At 47.5% G+C, this 21706-nt stretch overlaps 7 protein-coding genes across 7 annotated transcripts; 4 read left to right on the top strand and 3 right to left on the bottom strand.

Annotated features, from left to right (window-relative positions):
- Positions 1–2015: 2015 nt before the first annotated feature.
- FOMMEDRAFT_152978 (uncharacterized protein) lies at positions 2016–2387 on the bottom strand (the record flags this gene model as incomplete). Its single annotated transcript, XM_007263730.1, has 2 exons — positions 2016–2109; positions 2176–2387. The coding sequence occupies 2 exons, from the start codon at positions 2385–2387 to the stop codon at positions 2016–2018; spliced, it is 306 nt and encodes a 101-aa protein (XP_007263792.1).
- A 473-nt stretch (positions 2388–2860) lies between these two features.
- FOMMEDRAFT_17905 (ammonium transporter) lies at positions 2861–5159 on the top strand. The gene is made up of 9 exons (XM_007263729.1): positions 2861–2973; positions 3033–3235; positions 3297–3463; positions 3556–3847; positions 3908–3942; positions 3999–4005; positions 4060–4377; positions 4435–4683; positions 4750–5159. The coding sequence occupies exons 1-9, from the start codon at positions 2949–2951 to the stop codon at positions 4939–4941; spliced, it is 1488 nt and encodes a 495-aa protein (XP_007263791.1). The 5' UTR covers positions 2861–2948; the 3' UTR covers positions 4942–5159.
- Positions 5160–7486: 2327 nt separating this feature from the next.
- On the bottom strand, positions 7487–7780 carry FOMMEDRAFT_152975 (uncharacterized protein; the record flags this gene model as incomplete). The annotated part of the gene is made up of 2 exons (XM_007263728.1): positions 7487–7567; positions 7652–7780. The coding sequence occupies 2 exons, from the start codon at positions 7778–7780 to the stop codon at positions 7487–7489; spliced, it is 210 nt and encodes a 69-aa protein (XP_007263790.1).
- Positions 7781–8675: 895 nt separating this feature from the next.
- Positions 8676–9687, top strand: FOMMEDRAFT_79213 (uncharacterized protein; the record flags this gene model as incomplete). The annotated part of the gene is made up of 3 exons (XM_007263727.1): positions 8676–8807; positions 8863–9250; positions 9326–9687. The coding sequence occupies 3 exons, from the start codon at positions 8676–8678 to the stop codon at positions 9685–9687; spliced, it is 882 nt and encodes a 293-aa protein (XP_007263789.1).
- Positions 9688–10027: 340 nt separating this feature from the next.
- Positions 10028–12238, top strand: FOMMEDRAFT_139022 (MFS general substrate transporter). Its single transcript, XM_007263726.1, has 9 exons — positions 10028–10398; positions 10450–10551; positions 10620–10782; positions 10837–10909; positions 10967–11149; positions 11201–11403; positions 11453–11763; positions 11825–11886; positions 11947–12238. The coding sequence occupies exons 1-9, from the start codon at positions 10116–10118 to the stop codon at positions 12139–12141; spliced, it is 1575 nt and encodes a 524-aa protein (XP_007263788.1). The 5' UTR covers positions 10028–10115; the 3' UTR covers positions 12142–12238.
- A 670-nt stretch (positions 12239–12908) lies between these two features.
- FOMMEDRAFT_152972 (uncharacterized protein) lies at positions 12909–13826 on the top strand (the record flags this gene model as incomplete). The annotated part of the gene is made up of 1 exon (XM_007263725.1): positions 12909–13826. One exon carries the CDS (start codon positions 12909–12911, stop codon positions 13824–13826), a length of 918 nt encoding a protein of 305 aa, XP_007263787.1.
- Positions 13827–15021: 1195 nt separating this feature from the next.
- Positions 15022–20623, bottom strand: FOMMEDRAFT_139021 (uncharacterized protein). The gene is made up of 3 exons (XM_007263724.1): positions 19634–20623; positions 17764–19565; positions 15022–17212 (listed from the first exon to the last, which is right to left on the bottom strand). The coding sequence occupies exons 1-3, from the start codon at positions 20412–20414 to the stop codon at positions 15983–15985; spliced, it is 3813 nt and encodes a 1270-aa protein (XP_007263786.1). The 5' UTR covers positions 20415–20623; the 3' UTR covers positions 15022–15982.
- Between the last annotated feature and the right edge of the window lie 1083 nt (positions 20624–21706).

Below are 21706 nucleotides of genomic sequence, written 5' to 3'. Positions count from 1 at the left end.
GACACAAACTGCACAAAGGCCGAGTGGACATTTAGATACCCTGGAGATGCGACGGGTGGTACATGGAACGACAAGATTGCTTCATACAAGTGCACAAGCTTGTGCTGATTTAGTTATTGGCAATGTTGATTGTAATATTTACTCTTTCAAGTATATCTTTGTGATTGGTAGTCCTGGGCGTGCAGGAATATAGGTATTAGATTTATCATGGTTAAAGGGAACATAGTTGATTCGTCTATGCACGGTTGATTTTGTGATTGAGTGAAAGAAATGCGTTGTAAGCTTCATGCTTAACACTGTGCATATATGCATTCCCGGTCCGAAAAAATAGAAATGACAATGAATGACTAGGCACATATCAAATCAGTTATTCGAGATATAGGTATAATATATGGATTTTTACATTCAAAAGTCAGTACTGTCTATCCTTTATAGGTGGGCGCAAAACTAATAATCAGGAACAAATTTCATAATTCGAGATCATTAGATAACCACAAGTCCTTTGAAATCTATTATATCCACTTAGTATGCAAGGCAAAACTTAGGATAAGTACAAATATTTGAATGCTTTAAGATACGGCTGCGATACAACGAGTCGCCAAGTCTCTCTGTCCAAATTGTACATAAATACACGCCTCTTCCTTATCGGCACAGCATTTGAATGGCTTGTTCCTGGATCTACAGGGATCTGGACCGAGGTATTGCAAACGTCATTGAATTCTTCTAGCCGTCGTCTAAAATCACATTCATCTGAATGAGTGACAGGGCACAGCTATCAATTATCGTTGCATATCTGAACGGTAGCGCAAGGAGAATGTTCACGAAAGGCTCAAATGCAGGCTTGTCGAACCATGAGGCTATGATATGACTAGCTAGAGTTCTAACTCTTCATACATGAGGCAGGCCAAGTAGACTAAGCAATCGTTTTATCTATTCATTTCTCCTCAGCTTGTCGATTGATAACGCATCTTGTTTATCAAAGTGAAAGTGACACTGCTAGCATTGGCATATCAATATTTTTCAATATTTTGCAGATTGGTGAATCTGGAGGTAAGAAACGTTACGCGAGATGAATACTGTAAGAACAAATATATTTAGGAAGGCAGAAAACAAAAATCAGCAGGCCGATGGAGGAGTACCTGATGAAACATGGTAAACTGTCAGCTGTCGCGCTAGCCAAGTTGCCTTGTGTAATATAGTGAGGGATAGCACGTAGTAGTGCTATTACCAAGATGCACATAAAGAGTAGGAGAAATAAACACGAGTCTTTATGACCCGCCTGAAATTGAGGCAAGGCACTTAACGGCTTTGTTGCTGAATACCGGATAGAAAAGGATGATTATATTATTTATAAGACGTTGTTAAAAAAGCCGGTATCAAACTGTTACCGTTAGTTCGCGCGTACTACAGATGGCTAGCCTTGAAATAAAATATGGTACTCCACATCCAAAGCATAGGTTACGTGCGAAATCGCCTATTATTGGTGTACTCCAAAGATAAATCACATTTATCGGTCATGTATACACTGGCTGTGAAATGTCCTTATGCCGACTTTCCAGCATAGCATACGAATAATTTGACAAGAAGTTGAATGACATTGTGTCGCCTGCCACTTATCCCGCGGCAACGTGAAAAGGCACACTGTCGTGTGAACGGAATACCTGAGGTAGACTCCGGCGATAAAGAAAATAGAACAGAAGACAGATGGTTGTCCGTTGCAAGAGCAGGCGTTGAAATTCACGGTCTAGGTTCATTCCAGGTCATGTTCATCAACATCTCTGAAATGAAGAAAGTTGATATTTCCCTCTCAAACTACGCCGGATGTCGGGATGTAACTGTTGGACAGGAGGAGAGAGGCGGAATCACAGAGAACCGCTGTCAAGAAGTGCTGTGTTTTGTTGCTTCGCTGTCATTCATTTCCAGTCTGAACAGTGAAACGACACGCAGCAAGTATGCTCTGAAATAGACTGATGCACAAGGTAGAGAAGGCTATCATGCATGCAGAGACCAAGGAATTATGTTGCTGAATCGGGAGTGCCTGAGACGGAAAGAGAAGACGTGAAGGAGGAGCCTGGGCCGGAAGCAGTCCCGCGGGGATTGTTTTCATGGCTCCATAGGGTTGCAAGAGCTATATTAGGCAAGCGAGATGGAAACGCAGTCGAGGCTAAAACCTACAGGAGGACATCCGCTTGATCAGTAAGCGGGTCTGCCCACCGGGTGTGAAATATATGCGAGGGGCCACCTGGAGGCACTGATGGTCGCCCTTCCTTGGCGTGCGTGTCCACGGGCGCGAGAACAAGGTTCATTTGCGATAAGCAATCCGACACAGCGTCGTGCAGTAATGAAGAGAGCAGGCTTGGATGGTGCAGACTGGTGGTGGATAGCATGATAAAAGTCTTTTGAGTGCGGAAGTAGTGTTGGCGACCAAGAGGATGGAGTATATTAGACAGTACTAGTGTCCCTTTCCATTACAAGCCGCTGGAGCATTCCGAGGGATCGGACAGAGCATTTTAACCACGCCAAGGGTGCACAGCCACTTGTGGGTCCGCCGATCTTCTTTCCTTTCCTTCTCGTTCCCGATTTCTTGCCACAAAACACCTTTCAAACAAACATATTCCCGAAAGGGAGAGAGTATTTCAGCCACAAACACCATGGACAGCTCACCGTTATCAACACAGATATATCCAAGTGCAAGGAGGAAAATGTCGGGAGTGTTCCTGACGAGATGTAGAGATATAATGATGGAATGTGATTGGGCGATAGCACAAATGATACGCGCGCTCTCGTCCTCGGAAGACCCAATTTGTTCATAAAGACGGGCTCCGCTGCTTCGACACTCTTCTCCCACTTCCCCCCGCAGCATAGCGGCTGCTTTTCCCTTTCCTTTTTAACTTTTATTTTATCGTCGCTATTGCGCCTGTTCGCGCGCCCGACAAACCTCGCGCAACATGGTCAACGTCACCTACGACGAATGCAAGTATCAATCCTTCATTCTATTTATCTTTCCTGCTCACGCGATAAACCAACTCTAGCTGGCGACCTCATCGTGACCGATGATACGGGCGTTGCCACCGTCTACAACCTCGGCGACATAGCCTGGATTATCGCTGCCACCGCCCTCGTGTGGATTATGATTCCTGGCCTGGGCTTTTTCTACTCTGGTCTCCTGCGGCGAAAAAACGCCCTATCCATGATATTCCTCTCCGTTGCCGTCCTTGCGGTAGTGTCATTCCAGGTCATTACTTTTAACACCGCCATCATGTCGGGATGCAGTTGCTGAACGATCAATATTCTAGTGGTTTTTCTGGGGCTTCTCCCTTGCTTTTTCAGACACTGGGTCGGCGTACATCGGTGATCTGAGGTATTTTGCGCTGAAAGGTGTCCTTGGCCAGCCATCTGCGGGCTCGTCACGCATCCCATCTCTTCTCTTCTGCGTTTACCAGCTTATGTTCGCTGCCATCACGTAAGCGCAATGTTTTCTCACAATACAGCCTTTCCTTTCAGCTCCACAAGACAAGATAAAATAGAATCTGATGAGCCTTTAACCTACTTTAGACCTATGCTTGCTGTCGGAGCATTTGCCGAGCACTCTCGTGTTGGTCCCATCCTGGTTTTCGTATTTATGTGGGCGACTCTCGTATATGACCCAATCGCATGCTGGACATGGAACCCGACTGGCTGGTCCTTTAAACTCGGAGGCCTTGACTTTGCCGGAGGCACGCCCGTGCATATCTCCTCGGGTACGGCCGCACTCGCCATCTCAATTTACCTTGGCCGCCGACGCGGCTACGGAACTGAGCGCCTCGCCTATAAGCCACACAACACATCATATGTTGTCCTTGGCACTGTATGTTCTTTCAATAGCAATGTGGAATTTGCATATAAAACTCATGCTTTAACCCGTAAGGTCTTGCTGTGGTTCGGATGGTTCGGGTTCAATGGGTAAGTTGTTTAATCCTTCGTATACCTTTTCCCGTCTCTAATTTTGACTTGTGCAGGGGTTCCGTATGTCTTTCCTGTCACGGTTGTCTTAATCATCTGATGCTTACTTGCAAATAGGCTCTTTCTGCGAACCTTCGTGCAGTCCAAGCCTGCATTGTCACCAATCTCGCTGCATCCGTCGGTGGACTCACTTGGATGTTCTGGGATTGGCGACTCGAGCGAAAGTGGTCTGCAGTCGGTTTCTGCTCTGGTGCCATCGCCGGTCTCGTTGCAATCACTCCTGGCTCTGGTTTCGTCGGTTCACCCGCAGCAGTGGCATTTGGTTTCCTAGCAGGCACGATTTGTAACTTTGCTACGCAGCTCAAGTTTATCTTCGGATATGATGACTGTCTGGATATCTTTGCGTCGCATGCTATTGGCGGTATCGTCGGAAACGTATGAAGTTCGTGTTTTCTAGCAGTGTGCAGAAGTTCACAGTATTTTCTATCCTAGATTTGCACTGCTCTTTTCGCCCAGAGGTCTGTCGCCGGGTTTGATGGCATTGCTGACATTCCGGGAGGCTGGTTCGACCACCACTGGGCCCAGCTTGGCTACCAGCTCGCCGATTCAACAGCCGGCTTTGCCTATTCTTTCACCATGACAACCATCATTCTTTGGATCCTTCATTTCATTCCGGGCATGCGCCTCCGCTGTGATGAAGAGACCGAAATCCTCGGTGTTGACGATGCGGAACTCGGCGAGGTGCGTGGTTTCTTCTAATTTACTCTACACAAGGCGACTGACTGCTTTTTTAAATCTTTAAACTAGTTTGCCTACGACTACGTTGGTCTGGACGCTGAGCTTGGTGCCGGCCTACCTCACACTGGTTCTGGACCAGGTGGTCTTGGTGCAGACGTCCACGCTCTTGGTGCAGTTGGCGGTGGACGAGAACCTCAACATCACATACATAACCCGGACCGGGATAGCAGTAGTTCACGTAGGGAGAAAATGGCGGCATAAGCCCTCGTTCGTACTGCGACTTGTTGGATGCTGTATGGAGAAGCGGTCATAGGTGGTTAGACGGAGGACACTGCTGACTAGTTCATCTACATAGATTACGTCTCTCTTTCTGTTCCTAATTATGTTTTTTGGTGTTGTGATCGGTATCTTGAATTTATAGTTATGCCAGATGTTCTGCGTACGATGTACGATGTTGTACCTATAATAGACGCTGAAAATGGAGTAAGTGAATGACACTTGACCGGGCTGACTGGCTGAACAGATCTTGGAGTGGGAACATACTGTTGACCCATTGTGAAATCCATGGTTGGTGTCTTCTATTTCAGATGACGCTGCACGACTGTCTTGGTCGAGCCTTACAGACTTACACTTCATTCATGCATAAAGCAGGACCTACATCTCAGTCGGGATCTGACGAAAATAGATGTTCAGGGGAACTTTCTTCTTTTCGACAAGTCCTCTCGCCTGACAGGTACTTGATTTCAACGGTATATGCACGCAGTTGCAAGATTACATTGAAGATGCGATCCACGGCGGTACTGCAGCCCAGTACAACCGGAGGTAAACTGCACATGTGCTCCCAAAAATTCCATATTGCAAAGGTCTAATTTCATTCTTAATAATTTTCATTTTAAATAGACAGGAAATTGGATAATTGATCTAAGTGATGTAGAATATTCCAATTATCAGTCATATGACTTTTCCTTTCCTTAATTATGATTTATTGAAGTCATACTTTTTTTGCAACTCGGTGGTCCCTGCAGAGAGAGACATTGTGGCTATAAGCCATTATGATTGCTATTTCGGAACGGCTGGTTTGTAAATGCATTTCGCAGGAAATGGTATTCCTCAGAGCTACCAGTTGTCTTCAAAAATCAATATGCAATAAAGGCATCAAGTAAAGCTGTAAACACATGACACCAAAGGAGTACGTTCTGTCCTTTTCACTACATCTGGTAAATGATGAACTGGACACCCGATGCATGATATTTGTCCTTTTATTACATTCACTCGGCCATCATATGATTTTCTCCTCCCGATCTTCAGACCCATAAGCCCTGTTGCGTACCTCCTCAATTAGCGCTCACAACTGAGTTAGATTCCTAACTTTTATGTCCCACAAAGTCAGCAATGTTACTTTGAGCAGTTCTGACGTACTCAATCATCTTTGAGATCCCAAATATATTGAGCAGATTTGTCATGTATACTGTAGTCATAAGGGACAGCTCCTCATAAAATTTGCGCAAAGTCCGGAGTATGTGAGTTTGCGCACGCAGGCTAGTCATACTTGTCACTTACGGCTGTACAACGACCCCCGGCGATGAAAGGAAAGAGAAACATCCAAGCTGCAAGGTGACTTTCCCAAGTCCGAGGTTGTTACATTCATCAAAGTCCAGGAAATGGAACTACGGATAAAACGTCGATCCGGTTACATTTATATCAGAAGAATGATTGTGGCATGCAATTAAGCAAAAAGCCAAAGCATCATACGGCGTTCCCGGGTCCTTCCAATACACGCGCAGATGGTTCGTGAAGGAAGATATCTAAAATTTATCATCACCACCATAAACGCTCGAACTGAACACAGACGGCGGAAGAAGTGCACCGACGATGTCGTCAAGGGTCTGTCATTGGAATCGTGAGTAGAAAGGTGGCCTTGAGAATCGAACAGCTCGTGAGTTGGTGCCGGCCTTCAAGAATAAATCGGGCAATTATTAGGCATATAAAAGTCGTCGTCCGTTCTCCGAACCCCACGCGTGGCTGAATTGGCGCAGGTACATCGGCAATTCGAGTCATGCATTTCATAGTTTAGTCCCAACTGCCATAATAAGGACAATCAGAATACTGGTATTAATATTGTTGTATCACACCTCAAGTAGCCGGGAGATGACGCGCACGGAAGATGACATAAAGTATGTAGAACGGATATGTAGAACGGAAAAGGAAGCCTGTCCAGTTGACTTGCCTGGCGGAATCATCATTGATGCGTAGCGGCCTCCTAAAAAGTCTGTAGGGCTAGATTAATGAGTAACGCAGCTAAAGTACTGGGCTTCAACTATCGCGATGCATGTCTCGTTGTCCAATAGAACGTAAGTTGGTTCCTAGGCGCCACATTATATTCCACGAGAAATCGGACGAAACGCGGAGCAGTATGAAAGGAGCGCTGCATTTCCCGGATTGTTGTAGACCGAGCAGGCAATTGTTCGTCGGAAGCACCTGTGTAGGCAGTGTAGCGTTAAAAACGCAATTAGACGCTTTGATGCATGGATGTCGTGCCAGGGGTCATTGACATCATGCAAGCATGGAAAGAATTTGGCAGTATATCTACTATATGTGAGTAGACAACATAAAGGCAGAAAGCGAGGCATTATGATTTTGTAGTGCTACTACGTAGCAGCAGCGCAGCGAAGTTTCGACAGCACGTGTGACCCGGCGAGTTGGCCGGTCCGGTCCGGATACTACCGGAATTGTACAAAATCTTGGTCTGGTCTGATGCTGACTGGACTTCACACCTTAGACTTCTACACCGCTGTACTCGCGGCTTTCAACGGAGCTCTTGGTCTCCTTTCTCAGCATCGAGAGTCTGAAACGCACCGGATTGGACTGAAACCTCGCGTTGGCTGAACTAGATGACCGAAATCTGACAAACAACGGTCCGGAATTTTGTGTAATGTCCTGCAGCGCCAAGTCATCAACAGCGTCAGCTCACCCTCAATGCACCTTCTACTGTGATATGACCCTGGATTGTATCCACAAGACCCTCTATGCTCTGCTCGTCGGACTTGCGGCGTGCGGTCTCCGTCGCGATAATCACGGCCATGTTATCAACCCATGGCATTTGCTATTAGTTGTGAAGGAACCCTTTCAATCTCACTGGGAAGGATTGTCATGACTCAGTTCAAATGCATACTCTGTCTATTACCACTTAGCACTACACCGTGACTTCCGACGTTTTGAAGTTCAGGGCAATTGTGTCATATTAATATCATCGTCTGATAGTCGTGTTCCCAGGCCTGCGACGTCTAATCGTATCTGAGTCAATAAGCTGTGTCTCTCTTGCGTCTATTATTAACTAGAAAAAGAGGCTACACGCAGCACACTTCTCCGTTTCCTGTCGGCCTCGATGTTACTTATGGCCGGAATTTCAAAGGACTGACGGAGTTTTCGGCCTGCTTGATGTTTGAAGCAAAGAGGTCACCGAATAGTATGTCGTAAATCCGTCCTTATAGATAAAAGGATTCGGGTCAAAGCTGCCTCTTGTAGGAATGGCACATTCCTCCTTTACGCCTTTCTCACCGGAGATAGCGCCTCTTCAGATTCCATATTCCCTTATTGGCATGGCGGTAGTTCTTTGATAAAGATCATAAACGCCTATGATATCCGGGCTCGTCCTATAAACTAACTTTACATATTGGTAGTTCCCTTTGTGTGGCCTGGACGTCCTGGCGTAAGAGTGCGCGAGAAAAGGACATTGACGTACGTATGCGCGCCCAGTCAAGCAATGCCTTGCCTTGCGTTTCAGCAGTTGGCCCACTTCTCGAACCACGGTCCCTACACATTTGATTGTAATGGATAGCCATGCTGCGTAATGGTCCGGTTCCCTATCCTCATAACGCTCTGATCTCACCCTAGCTATAGCAGATATAAGAATGGCCGGTCTGACCAAGTTGCTTTAACTCTGTCTCGCTCTTACTTTGGAAGACCTCTACCGCGTTAACTTTGAACAACACACTATGCCGAAGTCGAGCTCGTTTCTTCGTACTGCAGCAAGTACTATCTTTAGTTTACCATATTGGATAGTCTACCATGCTTGGACAGCTTTCCTCTTCACTAAGTCTGATATCAAGACAACACTCATGCCCATCGTAAGTGTTTCTCAGAGGACCTGTTTCATGCGTTCCCGCTGAATAAATATTTTAGACCTGTCTTGCGGCAGCCTCCGCCCCGCTGGCTTCATTTTCTCGACTTCCACCAACAATGTTCTGGATCTGGCTGCAGTTGCTTCAGTTCGACGTTTCGAATCAGACCCTTGACCCCGAAGAAGACGAACATAATAAAGCATATCGTCCTCTTCCTGCGAAGAGACTTTCTTTACGCACAGCAGTGATACTCAGATGGGTCCTGCCACTTGTCTGCTTTGCATGGAGTGCGACATATAGCAAGGAAGTGCTGTATGCGAGTATTGCGAACTGCGTCTTGACGTATGTATACGATGAGATGGGCTATGCAGCTGGACACTGGGTCGGAAGGAACATTGTGAATGCACTTGGGTTTGCAAGCTTTGAGGTTGGCGCGTGTTTGATAGCTGGTGCGTCATTGCCGGGACTGAGGTCGCCGATGCAGTGTATTTCAATAACCCTCTGACAATTTTTACGGACTATAGGAAAGAATACTCATTCCCTGGACACTGTATCTTGGCTTTCCGTCCTTTGCAGTGCTGGAATTTTTGCAACGACAATCCAGGCACAAGATTTCAAGGACGCTACTGGTGATGCACTTGTTGGCCGGCGCACGCTTCCCCTCGTCCACCCCACGATTGCGCGCCCAACACTGCTCGTTGCTCTTGCGATCTGGAGCGTAGCATTGAGTATAATCTGGGGTCTTAGCGGCGAACTGTCCCTTCTATTCAATGTATTTGGTGCAGCCGTTGGGGGACGTTTCCTGCTGAAGACAAGCACCAAAGCGGATCAAAGAAGTTTCTACTTGTACAATGTATGTGCTCGGCCATTTTTATTTTTTACATAACGGATCTAATTTTACGTCGTGGATGTAGGTCTGGCTGTCTCTGGCACACTCACTCCCAGCATATTTCCGGTTTATTGCAACTTCACCCATTTCATGAAGGATATTTTTTTCTGTAATTTGTATTAAATGCTTATAAGCTAATCTATGATGGCATTCAATAATGTAAATAGTAATTTGCACCTTTAATTAATAAATTTAAAATACCTCCGATCGTAGAAAATAATATCGCTTACGGATCGCCGGATGTCTGCCGGTCATTTTGCTCCTTTGTTTGTCATATTGGCGAAGTACACTACGTTACTACATTCGCCCCCTACGCATAATTTGTTTGTTTGGGGCCAGTCATCCTTCAAAATCTATTGACTCACCCGTGCATCTCTTTCACACACACTGAAACGCCGTACAAATTAAGCAGGGAAATCCGTGAGATGACGAGCAAGCAAACTGATCAGGGCACGGTGACTGGAGACGATACTGAAACGAGACCTCTGTTAAGATCAAGGTCTGTTGAGATAATAATTAGACACGGGTTGGCACGGAACTTCTCCTCACCTCTATGCTTTCGAAGCTCTGTGGATTTTTCGTCGGACGAGTCGGGGGAACAAGGAAGAAACGCCGACCATGAGCCATTTACCTACGGTCCTCTCTTTGCAATCCTTTTCATGGGTGTCGTCCAACCTATGTGTTTCGAGTTGATCTTCCCCTTTATCAGTATGCATTTGTTTCATGAGTTTACTCCATTATAGGATAACAGTTTGCTAGATCAAATGATCGTAGAGAATGGTATCACCAATGATCCAGAACGCGTCGGATTCTATTCTGGTCTTATTGAATCCATTTTTCAGGTTATGAGTTTCCTGGCTGGTGAGTCTATGCTACACTACATCATTAGAAGATACACGATTATTCCTTTCCTTACTTCTACCTCGCAGTCCTTCCATGTTCGTACGTCTCGGATCACCTTGGACGGAAACCCGTCGTGCTCTTCGGAACTGCAGGAATGGCGCTATCGATCTCACTTTTCGGGGTCAGCAAGTCTTATGTTATGATGATTTTGACTCGATGTATTGGGGGTACACTCGGCGGAACCTGGTCGTAAGCACTCGCAGAGAACAGATAAACGGATCTAAACGGAGTATTCTCCGACAGGGCACTAAAAGTAATGATGGCAGAGATTTATACAAACAAATCCCACCGTGCCACTGCCTTCTCTACATTTCAAGTACGTGGCTATTCGCCGCCCGTGTATAACTTGACTTTGATTGCGTTGGTATCAAAGATTGCATTCCGGACCGGTCAGATCGTAGGACAGCCACTCGGAGGTTTGCTGTCGCATCCGTCTCGCACGATGCCAGTATTCGACCGTTCATTTTGGCGAAACTATCCCTTCTCGCTCCCTTGTTTCATTGCGGCGGCAATTGCAGGTTTGTCAGTGATCTGGGCTTATTTTGCTCTTGACGAAGTAAGGCTCAGAAGTATTGTTACAAGACTCCGTACTTACTCGTTAGTCTAGACGTTGCCCTCACGAAAAGTCGGGAGAAGTCACAAAGCGATACCATCTGACAGTCAGAGTGGTAGTCAGGAAAGTACTAGAGAGACGGCTGAAAATCAACGGAGTCAAAATGCTTCAGTAAGATCTGTGTTGACGCCTCACGTCATGTCTGTGCTTGCAAGCATCTTCGTCATGACGCTCGTATCCGAGGTTCTCTTCGCCTTGTGAGTACCATCAGCTCATTCGTATAATAGTCGTTTATGTTGCACATAGGTATCCTCTTTTCGCCTTTACACCCATAACCTCTGGAGGACTGGGACTTTCTGAACCGCAAATAGGTGCACATATGGCCACGCGATCGGCGATGAACATTTTCGTTCTTTTCGCCTATGCTCCGTTCGCATCCCGCCTCGGTGCGGTCCGAGTCTATCAGGTCGGAATGGCCCTATGGCCCCTTGCAACAGCAATTCTTCCTCTACTCAACGCACTGGCGAGATCGGACAACATGGGTGTTGGAAGCCTTTTGTTTAATGTCACACTTCTTCTTTTCTTCGCCTTATGGAGCCTGGGGAACCTCGTCTGGCGTAAGTATACCATTTACTGAATGGAATGGCATGGTGATACATACCTGTATTCGCACGCTAGCAAGCTCGCAGATTGTTGTCATTGAAGCAGCATCAACGCCAGAGGCTCTAGCCAGAGTGAACGTGAGTGTGAAACAGCTCTAGCAAGCAGGGAACAATTTACCCCCTTTTTTTGATTTATAGGGTCTCGCCCAGATGGTGCAGACATTTACTATGGCGATTGCTCCAGCTACCATCACAACGCTGTTTGCATACTCCATTAAAAACCGTATTATCGGTGGAAACTTGACGTACATAGCAATGCTGGTTTTGGCTTGTGCAGGCTCTTTTCATAGTCTTACCCTCCGCGAACCGACTAAGGTGGCTGGTTCGGCTTGAAAGAACAAAGTATTTGGTCGGTCGGAGTTGATGTGCATGTTATTGATACTCGAGACGAATTGTGAAGCAGCATCCTGTTGTCATCGACAGATAAAGCGAATGCTTTGCAAGTCACAAAAGGATAGCTTGTTTTATCCATCTTAGACAAAGTGTGCATGTACTGACACGCGACGTGGAAAACAAAAGCTCAAGTAGTACTAGAAGTGGAAACCTTGTGAATTGATCGGGTAATATCATGGCACGTGATCTACCTCGGTGAGAAAGAAACAAATTCAGCAATTGTCTTTGAACGAGTTTACTGTTTTTCTCTTACCTTGCAAGCCACTCTCTGGTACAAGCAAGTTAAAGATGGCTAATTATTGCATCGTTATTATGAATCACGCCAAGTCAACAGTATACGTTGCTTCCGTTGCGCCTTTCTCAAGTCAAGAAGTCGTTGAACGGACGTTACCTAACGACCCAAGCGTAGGACTGGACGAGTTATCTTTTCTCATGCCCTTTCAACAAGTGAAGCACTGCATATGGCATTAGTTGTCCGCCGTTTTTAGTGAGAGATTGTCGACACTAGTCTTATTTCAGCGAACTGTGGTATCTTAACCATGAAAGGGGCTAATTCCTTCACGGAGCATGCACGAAATGTACGTTATGTCCTTCCTGAGTGTCCCTTATTTTTCGCTGAGCTTATGTGGCAACCCCTGCCCGTATTTCCTTTATATAGACATCCGCTGTCTGCTCATCCCATTTGCTTCCTACAGTGAAAATTGCCGATGACAGACGCTCACCATCCAGCCTTGTCTCAATCTCACATCGCCTCTCCGCTCGGTTCAACCGATTCCGTCTCTTCAAACACGAATTCTCGAACTAGCATAGCGTCGTCTCTGTCTGCATCAATTACTGATGAAGATAGATCATCTAGCTGTAATTGGAGTTCGCCGGATGCATGCATCTTGTCTCCGCCAACATCACCACCTCTCATATCTTCACTTTCTTCCGTCGTTTCGGCCGAGACTAAACAGGAATCCTCTTGTTATCATGCGAATGACAGGGATTTGGTTGGCGTTTCTGATCAATCACAAAACCTATTTCTGGCTCCTCGAAGGGTAGATATAGATCATGGTGGGCATTCTGGACCATGTCAAGGCGCGGAAATGCGATCGAACGGCCGGGAGCAGCCACCCTTCAATCTCATACCGACTGAACCGGAGACAGCTGATGCGATTCTCGTTATACCTGGCCCTAGTCTGTCTTCAGAGATTGAGATGATGCCCTTGTCGTCTGGGTTCTGTACAGCTCCGCAACGCCTATCAAGGCCAGACATAGCTTCTCAATTTCCTTCATCACCACCATCAACGCGTTTTTCTCCGTCACGATCGTTTGGATCCCGTTTTCCAAATTCTGCTTCAGATATTGGCGCCGAAGGGAATGTAGAAAGTGGCAGGTCCAGGGACACGCATCGGACATGCCAACGTCCGTCTGTACAACAGTCTGATCGATACCAACAGAGGCAGCGACGTGGACTGCTGTTCATGGGCGCAGCGATGGGACATATCCATGCTGCACGGAGAGCACAGCGAATTCCCCGCGGTACTCGTATGCGCGCTTACAGGGTCGTTTGGAATGTGGACCCAAGGATTATGTTCAGCGAGGCAGGCTCAATTCCGGTTCCGATGGGTCGCGTGACATAAATAATCGATGCATTGAAATAGACGAATGAAGTCCAAATGGCTACAGATGTACAATGTATAACTCACTTCGTTTCTAATCTATTGAACATAGTCAAAGCTCGAGTTATTCAGCTCCGGCGTTCGTACCGAGTTCAAGATCCACAGTTGATGCTCAATAGAAATCAATCTACAACTCCGCTGAAGGCGAACCATTGTCAAAGACTCAAAGCCAGTGGTGACTCCGGTGACTCATGCAAGCGTAAGAGCGCAAGTAGATGCGCCTTCTTCATCCGAAGCGGAGATACAAAAATCTGTATTGTTTCGACGGTTGTCACTTATTACTACTGTAATCGTAAACTATGCCCACTGTCAGAAAGTGGAACGTGCGGAGCAATACAATTACTGTTCAATAGACATAGATTGCGCTCAACACGGGGAAGCGTCTAATCCGCAGAGACATTTGTCGCATGTATCGGCTGTAAGGCCGGATGCAGATCTATCATCTAGGGATACACAGATACACAATACACAATACACAACATACTCAAACATTTGACATTGATCGATTCGTCATTCGAAGTATGGCAAAGAATTTGAGAATGAGAAAAAGGAGACATGACATAATTCGTTCTTTACATCATAGATGCCACAGTAAATGTATGTATATATGTTATCTGAGAATATTCAAATCTCGAACAAATACTGCTGTGTACAGCTGTCAGTGTGCAGCTGAAACTGCTTTGAGGTGTCGTAGAAGTGTTCCAAATACAAGTTGTCACCTGAGGTACGTTGAAACGTCCTGTACGTGGGCGGCATTTTTGAGAAGCCTTGCTGTGCCGAGGGATCGATTTCTGCTTTTGTCAACCTTGTGAACATGATAGTGCCACGTCCAGGGACATACATTCGACCAAAACTAAATTCCGGCAATCTGAGGTACACGAGCTCAAGCTGAATGTAGTGATCGAACAGGATGGCATTGAGACAATAGGAAATAGCAAGTCTTGGGGTACAATATTGTCCCTGACCCCATGAAAAAAAAGAGAGTCGTGTTTACCCCACACTTTGTATTGTATAATTTAGCAATTTATGTCCGATCTGGGTTAGCAAACCGGAAGCAAACTGGCATCACAAAACACCCGAAAGAGAGCCACAATTCTAATTTTGAAGCCCCGAGGCGATCACATTACATAATGAATATTTCGATGGATTATCCGTTGAATACTTGCATTCAATCATCTTCAGCATGATACAATTACATCACAATGCATCAAACATCCTATCACAAGCACTATCAGTGCTTTCGTCAATCATAAAACCCATGTCGTAAAATGAAGAACGGAATCGGAAACCCTAATCGTAAGATCGTCAATAGCGTGCAAAAATCGATGTGCGAGAGGTTGGAAAGTGAAACAAACGAGTGGACGAGGGTCGGAAGCGTACGGTTTGAAAAGTTAAGGCGGGTTGAGGAAGTGAAGACGCGCAAAAATATAGCGCATTATTACGATACGGAATGTGGATGGAGTAATAGAGGAAGCCATGGTGAAGTGAAGCAGAAATAAAGAAAAAGCATATTCGTAGGCCAAGAATAACAGAATAACAATAAAAACAAGTTATACATTATGTCAAGGCATGCGAATGAGTCGATAATGGGATAAACTTAAAAAGGGATGGATCGAGGGAGGCGGCGGAAAACGGAACCACTTTTGAGATGAGACTTGAAAGCATTGACGACAAGAGCTCGAGAGATTAGCCAGTGCGAGATAGGACTGGATGAAATGAAATGGGACACGAAGTATGGGCACAGTTGCAGAGCAAAAACAGGAGAAGAACTGAAATAAACACGGTCAACGTACTGAACAGGGATAACATTAAGTAAACAAGTAGCAAGGAGCAAAGCAGATAAAAACCGATACTGTCAAAAATGAACAGATAACACGAAAGACAAATGCGCGGGTCAATGGAATGGATGGACACGGATAAGGGATACAGATAAAAGTTGAGGCGAAATCTATCGTCTATAAAAATCAGAGAGTAAAAGAGATAAGAAATGGTATATGACTTTGGAAGCAATAGCCCCCTTCTGCGCGAGTAGCCTGGCTCGCTCGACTCATTCCCTACGATGTTTGATCATCGTCACATAAAATTTTGTTGTAAGACGTATCGATACTAGCGAGAGTTCAAGATGGAGGCTTCATGAGAGCGCTGGATGGTCCGAACTTCTCGTAATCTTCTGCACGCATCAACGCTTCAGCAAACTCTGCCATGAGATCTTCTACACGCCGCTGGAATACCGATACGACCTCCGCCCTGGTGTGGAACTCATTCGCACGTAGGCGCAACCGATCCTCACGTGCACGTTCTGCTACTGCATAGAACTGTGACTGGGGAGCCGATGAATTCGAGATGGTCGATGTGGTTGACGGCACGAGCGAAGAAGAGGATGCTGAAGACGTCATGGCAGATGCTGACGAAATGGTAAGCGCAAGGGGATTGACGGCAGGAGAAGACGCATTGCTCTCCCGACCACGTTCGCCGCGGTCCTTCTCGCGATCTCCACGGCGCGACGGCTTTGGCGTCGTATTGGATGTAGATCCGGGGACCCAGAACTTCCCTCCATTGCCTGGACCTGCATTGTAATTACTATTCCTGTCTGCGCCGACAGAACGTCCCCCAAATTCACTAGGAGCACCCTCCATGAGACTTGCGAATGTCGCCTCAAGGCTGCCATTACCGGATCCATTACCGGATACACCCTGACTTGGTCGTCCGGTCGAGCGAATAGTACTAGGATCGAATCCCCCAAACGCTGGACCATCACCCCTTGAAACGGAACTTGAGCGAGACGAGGTAGCACTTGCGCTCGCACTTGAACTCTGAGTGCCATTATTTGCACTTGGCGTGCGGCCGTGGCTTCTATCCCTTTCACGTTCTCTCCCTTTCTCTCGCTCACGCTCATTAGGACCAGGCTGCCAAAACATATTCGTCTGGGTTGGCGACTGCACCCCAACCATCAAAGCCGCTGCAGCTTGCGCAAGCTTATCCTTTTCTTTGTTTTCGCGATGGTGAGCGTGTCCATGATGATGAGCATGAGAGTGGGCGTGGCCATCCTTTTGTGCGTACGGGTCAGAAGACGAAGATGACGGGTGGCGTGACATCGCGCGACTGCTTGCCGCACTTGTTGCCGCTGAGGATGTCGGGAATCCATTTGCCATGGAAAGCGGTGAGAACGGAGACGTAATAGTTGACCCAGATGTGCTTGGACTCATAGCCGTCGGTCCACTGCCGTTGCTCGGGTTTGCGATTGTATTCAGATTTGTGTGAGAAAATGGATAAGGATGCGGATACGGCGAGCTAATGTCGGCAGAGACGACTTTCTGCTGCTGCTGGGGCTGTTGAGGAGTGTACGGCTAGATATGCAAGCACGGGAGTGCGGAATGAAAAGATAAGCAAGTCAGTAAGTTGCCTCATGTAAAACACGCTGCACAAGACGAAAAGAGGGATTCGATCAAAAAAGCAAGAAGATCAATCGGGCGGGCGTCTGCATCGTCAAGTTTGGATGCAGACACAGCCAATTGTAGGGTGGGGTAGAAAGAGTGCGAGATTAAGGGAAAGTGCGACGTCAAGTGACGCCACAAGTGCTTCGTTTACAGAGTGCATGTGCAAGTTTGTTGGGCACGATGCAGGTCGTATGCATACAAAAGCACAGAATCACGCCATGCGTGTGATGTAGAAGGCGAAATACGGATCATGAGAGCGGATAATAGTTCAAGTATGGTCGAGATGAAGATTAGGGAGAAGCCCAGACCAAAGACATGAAGGTTCCGTCCGAGAAGTTCCAGATAAACTTTCAACGAGTCATCCCGAAGAACATATTCGGAATACAATCCAGATGGGATGGGAAAGACAGAAAAAGAAGAAAGCGAAAAATCCGAAAGTGAAGAAAGGAAGTGATACTCACTTGAATCCCGCTGATAGGGGTTTGCATCTGTAGTTTTCCGTCGATGCCGGTTACAGTTGGTAGTGTAACCGTGTTCACACTTGCTGGGGTAGATTGCGCGGACAAAAGGTATGCCTTCTCCGCGCGAACGCGCTCACGCTCCAAATCTGCCGCTGCAGCCTCAGAAGCAGATGCCGAAGATGAACCAGTAAAAGCTGTTGGTATCGGTGGGACCGGAGCCATAGAACCAGAGATAGGGGCAGTGGTCGTTGCATTAGGCGCCGCGGAAGACGTCAAGTGAATAGACGGTAGAGTTTTTTCAGACGAAATAGCGCCAGGAGAGCCGGAAATCTCGCTGACGGGCGCCTGTGAAATTTTCGAGTTGCTCATCTTTGAATTCGTACCTGCATCCTGTAAAGGCACTAGAACGCGGGACGTATTCTTGTCATCTAGCTTTGGTGTCACCGTCTTCGCAGGTGCTTGCTTCTCTGACTGTTTTTCGATTTCAGCCTTTACCGTTGGGACGGCAGTCGTGGCAGTAGATGAATTATTCAGGGCCGATGACGGCGCGGTATCAGCCTTCGTGTTGGTCTTGAGGCTCCTCGCAATTGTGTTTGGACCCGAAAGTGCATTTTCCTCTTTCTTGTCCGTATTCGGCTTCGCTCCCTTTTCCGTCGTCACGACCGACCCATTATCTTTGGCGGTGACAATCACACCTTGACTCGCAAAAGAAACGGGACGCGGTCTCTTGTCCTTCTCTTTCCCGTCCTTTCCACTTGCATCCTTCGCGTCCTTTGCATCTTTCATTTCCTTTTCTTTCCGCTCACCCTTTTCAGCGGAATTAGAAGAAAGAGTGTGTACGTGCGAAGAACTCTGCGCAGGGCTCTGCATATGCGGCGGTTTCGGTGGTATCCATAACTTGTGATTTGCAGATGGACGCTGTAATTCCTTCGACTCATCCGGCGTGTTTTGGTTCTGATTCTGAGATGACTGCTGAGCCTGAGCCTGAGTGAGGGGATACGTCTGGTTTTGACTGGGAGCCTGAAGAGCAGCGACTTGAGCCTGTGCAAGCTGGAATGCCTGAGATTGTACCGGCTTGGCATAAACGTTTGAGCCGCCAGAAACGTCAGAAGTCTGCGGAGCAACACCTTTCTTCGCATTTGCGTTTGTGTTTGCATTCACGTTGCCGCTAGAGTTCGCGCGGGATGGAGCAGGAGGTGCATTGAGTGTCACGGACCGTTGATGCTGGTGCTGAGACTGAGCCGGCCTCTGGGTTTGGTTCTGGTTCTGCACCGCACTTGCGCCGCCACTAGCATTTACATTCTTTGCCATTGCAGGTGCGGACGCACTTGCGCCCGTCGCCGCAGGGCCGGCATTAGCAGCGGGCTTTGCAACGTTTCCATTGGCCGATACGATAGCAGGAGACGCCGCCGATGACGAAGAAACACCTAGCCCCGCAAGCAGCTCTGGACGTGTTCCAGTGGGCGGGGAACCGGACGCACTTTTGCTTGCGTCTTTCGCCTTCGGCTTACCCGTTTTTGTCTGCGGGTTCGCGGCAACATTGGCATTCGTCTTCGAAACGACAGCCGTGTCGTCAGAAGATTTGCTTTTAGAGTGCGATGGTGCCTCATCAGGAAAAGCAGACGACGCGGAGACGGAGCGTGGGAGGGAAATCGTGCCTGAGCGACCGCGACGGTCGGGCGTGGGTGTTGATGGGGACGAGAAGTCATCGTCGTCCCTCGAACCTTTCTTGGAGGCGTTCGCGGATGGCTTTGTATTGTTTCTGGTCATGGTGGAAGTGTTGACAGACGGAGTAGATTTAGCTGCACAGCATTCAAGTAAAGCATCGGTCAGTAGAACAATGTATGTAGGAGTTGAAATATATACATACCAGCATTGGACTTGCTTGTTTTTGTTTTGCGCGGAGTGGGACGGTCCGTCTCTTCTTCAGTACTCGAGCCTTCAGGATCATTCCGCCCTTTAAGGGAGCCTGTGGCTTTGTGAGGTTGAGGTGCCGATGGACCAGTAGTTGATGCTGAAGCGGCAAGAGCGACCGAAGAGGCTGAGGTGGAACCAGAGTTGCATCCGCTGTTGCCGTTGGGGTCGCTGGGACCAGCACCCCATGAGGAGGAACCGCTTCCGCTTGGTCCTGAGGCGATTCCGCCCTCACTCTTGCTTAATATCATCGTCCTTGCGATGTCCGCTTCCTCTCTGGCCCTCGCTTCTACTTCCCTTTCCTGGAGCCTCGCGATCTCGCCCATCTCTCTCAGGAATTCGTCAAAGATCTTTTTCTTCCTGTTCTGGCTGAGGTTGGCAGACTCTGGAGAGGAGAGGCGCGCTTTAAGCGCAAGCGAAGCATCCTCGAGGACCTCTTGGAAACGAGCTGACCCCGCAATTGCGAGTCGTCGTCGCGCCGCGGCGGCGTAGCTGTCCGCATACGCCGGGTCCGGTGCAAGGTAGGGATTTAAGTGTGACTCGTCGAAACCGTTCTCGAGATCAGAGGAATCAGAATCGGGCAGAGCAATACGAAAGAGGTCGTTTGCGGGCGAAGAGCGTGCAGAAGAGGCGGCGGAAGCAGATGATGACGAGCCTCCTGCTGCTGCGGCCATTGTCGACGGTCCCGGCCCCGCCACTGCTGAAGACGAGGACGGGCCCGCTGAATCGCGCGGCATGGTTATCTGGTAGTGACGCGGGAGTGAATTGATGAAGGATGCTGACGGTGATTATATGCGCGTCGTCGCTGTAGCACGTGTCGCGTCGAATTGAACTATGAGTCAGTCTCTCGTGCGTCGCGCGTGTGATGGGTGCTCGAGTGAAATAGATACGAATAAAAGCGTGCAGACGGGCTGGCAGATAGTGCAGCTGGCTGTAGCACGGTCGATTTTTGTGGGTGAAAGGGGAGAGGAGATGGGAGAAGGAAGGAGAGGAGAAAAGGAATTGTCGAGCTCAGCCAACGCAGCAGGGTATTTCGCCAGTATAAAAATTTATTTGATTGTCCCCGGCCACGCCCTACACCCTGCGTTGCTGTGATGCTCCTTCCTTATTCGGCATTCGCCCCATACTTGGGCAACACTTCCCTCATTCATTTAGGAGGCTTTTAGGAGCCCGGGCGCCCTCAGGAGTGAATTCTGCTTCTCGATATGACAGCCACTGACTCAGAGCGGGTTGCGGTATTAATCCGTTCACTCCCATCTACGGCATTTTAAGCATCCAGGTACAATATGCCTGAGATGCATATAACTTGCTTTGGCAGTGTCTCCCATATGCCTCTATCTGCAACCCACTTGGGGTCCTAGCGACCGTTTGGACGCTTTTGTATCCCTAGAAGTTTGCGGAATGCATAAATAGGGTCAAGTCGCATCAGCGAGACGTTTAATTCACTGTCACAAAGGAAGTAAATCGAAGCAGTTTAATCTCTATCCTTAGCTACATGAACGAGAGATTAAATCACAATCAGCATGGATGTGTATAGAAATACTGATTTTGACAGTTCTCTCGGTATCAGACTGCGGCGTAAACTTACGCTGTCTGTTCTTATCTCATAACGACTGATAGCACACGCTTATATGTGACGAAGCGCTCTCTAGATATCGTTTATCCTAATTTTTAGAGAAATGATTTCACAATGACCGATACACACAAAAGAATCGATACCCGTTGTCCAATGTTCAGGCTCAGGAAGAACAAAAGAAGTTATGCGGCAACTCTTGTCATAGTCCATACACAATAGAAACCCGCAAGAAAGCATCGCGGAGGACACGCGGTAAATCAAAAGCAGTGCACCAACGCGGTAGCACAAAGCGGTATGCACTTCCGACCTGATCCAAAATAGTCTATTGATATCTCGAGGCAGTCGAGTCAGAGATATATAGATTGAAACGTTGAACAAGCTCAAGGAACGACCAAAGATGAAGCGTGAATGCAACGTGATCCATTGGAGAAAGCCGACTCGAGGAAACAACGT

The sequence above is a fragment of the Fomitiporia mediterranea genome (assembly GCF_000271605.1).
Source record: "Fomitiporia mediterranea MF3/22 unplaced genomic scaffold FOMMEscaffold_3, whole genome shotgun sequence".
NCBI classification, from domain to species: domain Eukaryota; kingdom Fungi; phylum Basidiomycota; class Agaricomycetes; order Hymenochaetales; family Hymenochaetaceae; genus Fomitiporia; species Fomitiporia mediterranea.
Note: the sequence above shows the minus strand (reverse complement) of the source record. Positions and strands in the feature narration are given on the sequence as shown.

What these genes read in the sequence shown, in the direction of transcription:
- FOMMEDRAFT_17905 (XM_007263729.1), top strand. Translation starts at nt 2,949, where the DNA reads ATGGTCAACGTCACCTACGACGAAT. An exon ending in TTGCGGTAGTGTCATTCCAG is followed by an intron (nt 3,236 to 3,296) that starts GTCATTACTTTT and finishes TCAATATTCTAG; the next exon opens with TGGTTTTTCTGGGGCTTCTC. An exon ending in ACGATGCGGAACTCGGCGAG is followed by an intron (nt 4,684 to 4,749) that starts GTGCGTGGTTTC and finishes TCTTTAAACTAG; the next exon opens with TTTGCCTACGACTACGTTGG.
- FOMMEDRAFT_139022 (XM_007263726.1), top strand. Translation starts at nt 10,116, where the DNA reads ATGACGAGCAAGCAAACTGATCAGGGCACGGTGACTGGAGACGATACT. An exon ending in GTTGATCTTCCCCTTTATCA is followed by an intron (nt 10,399 to 10,449) that starts GTATGCATTTGT and finishes ACAGTTTGCTAG; the next exon opens with ATCAAATGATCGTAGAGAAT. An exon ending in GGTTATGAGTTTCCTGGCTG is followed by an intron (nt 10,552 to 10,619) that starts GTGAGTCTATGC and finishes TCTACCTCGCAG; the next exon opens with TCCTTCCATGTTCGTACGTC.
- FOMMEDRAFT_139021 (XM_007263724.1), bottom strand. Translation starts at nt 20,414, where the DNA reads ATGCCGCGCGATTCAGCGGGCCCGTCCTCGTCTTCAGCAGTGGCGGGG. An exon ending in AACAAGCAAGTCCAATGCTG is followed by an intron (nt 19,566 to 19,633) that starts GTATGTATATAT and finishes AATGCTGTGCAG; the next exon opens with CTAAATCTACTCCGTCTGTC. An exon ending in CCCCTATCAGCGGGATTCAA is followed by an intron (nt 17,213 to 17,763) that starts GTGAGTATCACT and finishes TTGCATATCTAG; the next exon opens with CCGTACACTCCTCAACAGCC.